The following is an 8,066-nucleotide window of genomic DNA, read 5'->3' as shown; positions in this document are numbered from 1 at the left end:
TAGAGATTTATGGAGATTTTATTTTCATACATTTGTTACACACATAATCATACAGAATAAATCAAAAAATAAATTAATGCCCAAAAATATGCTAAACCAAGACACAAACTGGAAGAAATATAAACAGTGGTAATTTCGGAACACGGTATCAAATTGTTGGTCCACTATATGTTACGTCCTATTCTGTTATAGCGAATATCCACCATAAGGAGTCATAAACGAATTCTCATAACCAAATTATAGCTAAATAACTTGCCTAAGTTAATAGTCCTTGGTATTCAGTTTGAACACATTTTCAAAATGTAAAGAAAAATAAAGAAGTATAAAAGAAAAAAAGACAATAATTATCAAAAGAAATTTCACGATCTGGAAAATTCTTTAAAGATATTTAAATACCTACCAGGAGGATATAATTATTCAAATGGAAAAGAGGTATTTTTTCAAAATCAAGCACGGCAACACTGCTCTGCACACTTAGGTCTTTGCAAAAGTGATGATTACAAGAAATGATACATTTTTGATTCTGCTGAATGTATATTAACCAGTTATGTTTTAAGCCGGCACTGTTAAAGATATTTAGGTTACGCAGTTCTTCTTAAATTGTCCTTCTGGATTCCCAAGGAAAAAAGGAGTTTAGTAGCATTACTTGCAATATTACGAATCAGCCCAAAACGAGCTTTACCATTGGTTGCATACCATCAGCTTAAGTGCATGACATAAAAGAAAAAGAAGATATTTTAGCTCAATTATAGACACATTAAGTTATAATACAATGCAGAATGATAGTGCTTTCAGAAGAACCCTGTGCGTTTCCTTCCATCCCATCGGTAAATGCGTCTTAAGGTAGGAGAAGCACATGAAACTGGTTATTAAACTGACGGATTATTACCATAGCTGCTACCATTCTTGGTGGATGCGTGGTGGGTGCTTCCTTCCTCGCTTATCATAATGATTTTCTATATTATTTAGTATCTATTCGGGTAATAAACCTGCAGATCCGACAAGAGTTTTGGTAGGTCATCGAAAAATATTGGACACCGTTTTGGAGTTGCGAGAAGTAAAGCGACGACCAAATACAACGGACAATATCCAATATGGCCTTTATAGCTATAGACCTGCGAAAAATACTGCGTAAAAAACTTTTTTATATTTACGTAAATTTTTAAGCACTCATGGTTTCTGCTCTTTAACTTTTCACAGTGTCGCAGAATTGAATTTTTTATACGTATTTCTTTATGGCGTTTTTCTATTTTATTGAGAAAAAGCGAAAGAAAGAATTAACATGTAATAAAAAGTAATAAGACATATCAATTTATAAAAGGACGAATTATTAAACTTGAATGCTTACTAAAACATTTTGGGTCTCTATATAGTGGGAAACTATAAGTAGTGAAGTTTGTTTTACAACGCATATCTAAAATGTTGCTCAATGATTACTCAGAATTCATTAAAGCATTACTTACAAGATCACTAGCAACTCATTAATGTGTGTTATCGTGTCATGTAGGCTATTATGTACTATATGTAGGCTATGTGTTTCAAACGGAAATTATTGAAGTGAATTATTAGGAGGTAAAATGATATTAAGAAAATAATCTAAGTTTGTTTTGTTAAAATTAAGATTATATTTTAATGCCTAAAACCCTTTATAGTTCAAGATCATGCTCATATACACTGTTTTGATATTATAACATTATATTGGTGAATGAAGTGACTTTTAAAATGGCAATCCTCATGGAAAGACAATTTTTTCCCACAAGCTTAATAGCTTCGTTATTTTTGATTACGAAAGTTTAAAAGAAACATAACTATAGCAACGTATTAGCACCTTACTATGCCAAGAACCAAAGTGGTTTCAATAAGTGTTTAAGGCAGAAGTACAAGTTTTTCCCATGAATACACAAACAAAACCAGAAAGTTTGCGATTAAAAAAAGGATATAAAAATATATTTAAAAGACACATTTTTTCTTATCTTTCCAAAAGAAAGAGAATATACTTGAGTAGTGGGTAGATAACAGTAAACTGACACGTGAATCTAAGTAAAGGTACAAACCTAATGAGTAAAAGTACAACTGATATAACCATTGCAAAATCTAGGACAGTCAATATGCAGCTAATAGAATAGAATTTCTCCAATAAAGATTTGGTTTAAAAACAGCGATGAGACTGGAGCCACGATTAGGAACATAGCTAGTGCAAGCCTAGCACAAGAAATGTTGGCACAATCATATGAGTACTTTAAAATAAAATACTCGAAGACATTCCCAAAAGATTCAAAAAAAAAAAAAAAAAAAAAAAAAAAAAAAAAAAAAAAAAAAAAAAAAAACTAGCCAATCAACCTGGAATATCATTCGCACAGGGTTTCTACTGAAAAATTTTCCAGCATTTTATAAAACGAATTAAACAAAAGAGTAGGAGAGCAATAAAGAAGAGAGGGGGAACAAGGAGTAATAATTCAAAAGCGATATAACTATTTTAATAGAGATTTTGGAATACTGTTATGGAAGTTAAATATTTACTGTTTAATCAGCACATTCGCAGTTATTAGAAACATAAAAAGTTGTAGTGCAACGAACAGTACCAGTTCGTAGAATTTTAATCTTTTTTATTTATTTCTTTAAATCATCTTATGGTCACAAAGGTGGATCCAGAATTATCGTTGGACTTTTTTGTAGTTTGTCATAGCTGTCAAAATTGCACACGTTTTCACATCAAAGAACAAGTTATAAACAACATAATTAAAAAAGCAAAAAAGAGTTAAAAAAAATAAGACAGCAGAGATGATCCGATTTTTCCTTGTATGAACTAATTATTCACAACGAATACTTAGAATATTATATATGAAATTCCCTTGCTATTTATTTTTTTTTGTGTCCGTTGTCTACGCATTGTCGGCCGGGAAGGTATATTTCTAGGCACATGGAGATGCATCAAAACCGCAGAGTAACATGTTGCTCTCAAGATATTTCCGTACATATCATAGAAGCGAACATTCTGGGAGCGTACTAGCATCATCCAAGAGTAAAGAGTGAGCTGTTGGAGAGAGCAAAAAAGCTTTTGATTTTGAACAAACCCTCAGTGTTTTGACATCAACCACAAATTCTAGGGCGAGACAGACAAATTTGCATCATTAATTTTCCAAATGCCCGAACACAAATCCCATTTAAAAATGTTACTGACGTATCTTGGGCTCGCATAAATATTATGATAGAACTGGATAAAAACAGATCGAAGCCGATAAAAATATAAATTATCAGGGAAGTAAAAAAATTACAATCCTTTTGGTTAATAATTCATGCAAATTAAGACACTGATGCTTTTCAAGAAGCGAACACGAAAAAAAATATTTTGGCTACGAGATAAAAATTGTACCAATGCCAGCAAAAAAAGTGAATAGAATTTTTTGGTTCTTTTCGTTTTTATTATGTCCTGAGTCTCGGCTTAACCCCTACCAACTCGACTACAAACCAGCACAATGGTGCAGGTGAAGTCTCGAAGCAGATCTGCGGCGGCACATCTGTGCCCATTGGTGAAGTCTGGTGAATGGTGTAGTCTGGTGCAATGGTGCAGGTGAAGTCTCGCAGCAGATCTGCGGCGGCACATCAGTGCCCATTGGTGAAGTCTGGTGAATGGTGTAGTATGGTGCAATGGTGCAGGTGAAGTCTCGAAACAGATCTGCGGCGGCACATCTGTGCCTATTGGTGAAGTCTGGTGAATGGTGTAGTCTGGTGCAATGGTGCAGGTGAAGTCTCGCAGCAGATCTGCGGCGGCACATCTGTGCCCATTGGTGAAGTCTGGTGAATGGTGTAGTCTGGTGCAATGGTGCAGGTGAAGTCTCGAAGCAGATCTGCGGCGGCACATCTGTGCCCATTGGTGAAGTCTGGTGAATGGTGTAGTCTGGTGCAATGGTGCAGGTGAAGTCTCGCAGCAGATCTGTGCAGCAGGCACTGCCCATTATAAATTTGATGGCTCTACCACAGAGCTTACTGAAAAACCCTAGTATATCACAGTGGATTGATTCTCCGCTTGGCAGTACAGAGTCAAAAGTGAGCCCCCGCTGCCGCAAGGTTGGGCGAAGACTTGCTATATGTCCCTGGAAAAAAGACCCCGCAACTGCAATATCGACAATAAACTGTCAGTGCCCTACGTGCCATCAATGGCTCTGGTAGAAGTTAATCCTTTCGTATCACATTAAAAAAAACTTCAGATTGAAAACATTCACGCTGTGGCTATGCCTTTGTTATTCACTGGGACAAGAGCTAGAAAGGAATAAAAAACAAGATATCAAACTTTTTTGGCTGACATTTTTAGATTAAAAAAAAAGTTTAGTTCCAATGCTCTGCAGTGTGTGTTTAAAACAGAACTCATTGGAAAATTATGAATTTAAACTATATCTTACTTAGACATAGAAGCATATCACATTCATGCTATGGCAATTTCTTTTTAATGGCTTGAATAAGAAGTAAAAGGGAATAATAAAGCAGTTTCAGGACATTCTCATTTCCTTTATGTTCAAAACACACTTATACACAACAGCAGCAACGAAAACTAAAGAAAAAGGGAGGATGCTCATCCCAAGGAAAAAAAATACATTTAAAGCGTAAAATACTTTCGTATCGAAAAATTGGGACATGAATCCCTAATCCCAACAAGAATAAAAATACACGGCACCTCTGCATAGCGGTAATATAGCATTATAACAATTATAACAATTCATTATTTATCATTAATTTACGAATGCAATTTTTAAAATATACACTATAACACATATTCATTATATAAATAAATAAATAATAATATATAAAAAAACGAAATGAACACGTAGACTGAAACTGAGGAAATAGCTTTAATAACACTTAAAAAATGATGCGATTTCGGCAAAAGGGAAAATACGACAATGGGAATTAGTAATGGACACCTCTATTTCCGGTGAAAGGATTGCTACTGATTAAAGAAAAAAAAAACAGAAAAAAACTGATTAAAGAGAAAAAGAATAAACATTATTAGAAATATAGAACGATTTTATGTCTGATTTTTCTTCCAGGACTTATGTATTTTATATACAGACTTCTCAGATTGTCAAGCTGTATGAGTAAAATGCTTTAGCAGAACTCCTCTTACGCCCTCTTTAACTTTTTTTATTTTGACTATATCTCATGGAATCCCCAGAAATTTCAAGTATTTTCAATATCTTCTCATAAGGACTTAGTTTACGCAAAAAAAAAAAAAACAAAAACAAATGTCGATGACGGTACTAATTCACCTAGATTTATCGGGTTCCATTCATACGTACGAGATGAACGAGACATGTACACAGAGGAAATAGGCACAAGGTGGGGGGGGGGGGTCTGTTCCCCTTTCCGCCAAATTTTAGGATATCTACTATATTGCTAATAAATTTCAAAATTTTTATGCAATTTACCGGTCTTACTTTTTTTAGGGCCCCACCCTACTCCCTGCCAAAAAATACTATGAGTACATGCCTAGGTTGATAATGTGACACATTTTAACCAAATTCTAGGGTACCAAGAGTAAATCCAGAGAAATAAACAAAACATTCACTTATGCTATTTGTGTCCCAATAATATCCGAATTCGAAACCATAAAACTGCAAGAGAATTAGCTACTTATAATAGCATGAAAACGGTTATGAAAAAATCCATATTTTAAGTACCGGAAGCAGACACAGACAGAAGGAAAACATTCAAAATGAAATTAGAACCTACATAAATAAACAATCCGATTCATAATCAAATAAGCCAAGTTATGAATTCTTTTCAAACAACATAATTCAACATTAGGTTTAAAAGAACAAGGCATTAATCTAAAACATAAAATCGCATTCAAGGCCGTATCTAGAGGGGGGGGGGGGGTTAGGGGGTTGGCTCTATATTTATAGAAACGATTCCATAGCTATAGGCAGAAGAAGTCTATTTTCCGCGTCAATTCTTGCCAAGATGGTTGACAAAACAAGTCATATCTGGCAGTCAATTTTGTTATGGTTCAACGTTAATGGCAGTCAAGATGTTTCTTCAAAAAACGTAAATGGCAATATTTAAAGCTTGGCTCACTTGGGTTTGACAAGGGTCCAGCAGCGATATAAATCATGATATAGAGAGGTTTATATCCGCTTATTTTTGATGTAAAAAGGTAAATGGTAATATTTAAAGTTTGTAATTTGGCTTATTAGGGTTTAGACTAGGCTTCAACAGCGAAAGTAAACTTAACCTAAAGCGATTTTTACCACTTATTCCTAACACAAAAAGCATAAATAGCAACATTCAAAATCTCTAATTTAGCTGACGTGGATTTAGACAAGAATCCAGTGACTTAAACCTCAATATAGTGATTTTTATCCACTTATTTTTGACACAAAATTAGGTAAAAAAGATCTTATCAGAAAATAAGTAAGACATAAGTAAGACATAAATTCGAGGGCAACGTAACAGCATACTCCAGGATAGGGAAGTAGAGAAAATCCCTAATATTCCCAATATACATCCAAACGATCTCCTTAAAAAGTTAAAGGTTAAACAGCACTACTGGAGTTTCAATCCAACCCTAGAGTACCCTACAGTACCGAGGCTTTAGAGGAGCCGATCCCAAAATCTCGAATTAATATCTATAAAGTTTCTTTCTATGAAACGTTTGCAAGTCCAAACAGTTAAACTCTTTGTTTCTTTTTAATACTTGAGTTATAAAGCAAATGATCGTCTCATCAAGTACACCTGCGCGACACAGTCGTGCAGGTGTGAAAATATGGGTGAATAGACTGCGGATGCTAAAAAAGGCCTGGAAATAATTGGTTTTATTACTGAGAGCATTTATTCAAGTTATTTTTTTTTTTAATTTGGGTACTGAGGGTGGTTAAATACCCTCCAATCCATTCCGTCACTTAAAATCCCACCCCTCTTCCTATTAAAAAGGTTATCCAGATTGCGTATTTACTTTATACAAAATTCAGATTATAAAGATCTTCGTCTATATCTGTGTTTATTTAAGACAAATACTAAAGCTACGTGTGAGGCTATTGACCCTGCAAGTCAGCTATACACCCTATTGGTCGTTCCGTAAATATATTATGCCCAATCAAATAAGAAAAGACGGCGTAGTAATGAGTGGCAGCGCCAAGAGCAACAAATACGTGCCAGATAGCGTGAGCACATGGTATCCTGCCATCTGATTTGAAAAAGAATATGCCAATACAGTAAAATGAGCCACCTAGTGCACTTTCTTCCAGTCCAATGATGTCACCCTGCACAAAGATAAATAAACGATAACATAAAAATGATAAGCAAGTGAAGAGAAAATAACGAGATCAATATGATAGTTAAATTAAAAAAAACTAATTTTTTTTAACTCAAAGTAAGGAGCGACATTATAACTTAAAATGAACAGATATTACTCCGTGTATGAAAGTGGCTGTTCGCTTCTTAACGCCCCGCTCTTTATGCTAAAGTTTGACTCTTTCTCTCATTAAACAGTAATTAAACAGCATTAAACAGTAATGCCCCTAAAAATTAAAATTACTAAAAATACTTTAGCGTAAAGAACGAAGTATTTAGGAGGAGAAGAACCCCTCATATGCGTAATAATCTCTGTTCGTTTTAAGTTTTAATGCTGCTCCTTACTTTCAGTTGAAAAAACTTTTTCATATTTATTTTTCCATTGTTTTTTTATAATAATGCTAGAGAGTCCTGCGCCCCCCTTCATTGAATTTATCTTCCCCCATGGCAAATTCCTCCAAGGAAAGATCCTCCCACGTAGCCCCCCCCCAAAAAAAAAACAACATTCCCCTGAAAACGTCTGTACACTTCCCAATAGCCATTACTGTATGTAAATCCCCAAAGACACAGTTATTATGTTTTTCGACAATGCTGAACAAAATGGCTATCTCAAAATTTTGATCCATTGACTTTGGGAAAAAATGAGCGTGGGAGGGGGCATAGGTGCCCTCCAATTTATTTGGTCACTTAAAAAGGACCCTAGAACTTTTAATTTCTGTTAGAATGAGCCCTCTTGCGACATTATAAGACCACTTGGTCGATACGATGACCCCTGAAAA

General features: G+C 34.7%; 1 protein-coding gene across 5 annotated transcripts in view; it reads right to left on the bottom strand.

Moving 5' to 3' along the window:
* The window catches only part of LOC136039971 (monocyte to macrophage differentiation factor-like), a 35,593-nt gene continuing 27,527 nt past the window's right edge, over window positions 1–8,066 (bottom strand). For all 5 annotated transcript variants that reach the window (XM_065724021.1, XM_065724022.1, XM_065724024.1 and 2 more), the window contains exon 6: window positions 1–7,256. In XM_065724021.1, the coding sequence (XP_065580093.1) occupies window positions 7,029–7,256 (228 nt within the window). In that variant the 3' untranslated portion in view covers window positions 1–7,028. The remainder of the gene's footprint in view (window positions 7,257–8,066) is intronic.

Source organism: Artemia franciscana, chromosome 20, assembly GCF_032884065.1.
Source record: "Artemia franciscana chromosome 20, ASM3288406v1, whole genome shotgun sequence".
Lineage (NCBI taxonomy): Eukaryota > Metazoa > Arthropoda > Branchiopoda > Anostraca > Artemiidae > Artemia > Artemia franciscana.
Note: the sequence above shows the minus strand (reverse complement) of the source record. Positions and strands in the feature narration are given on the sequence as shown.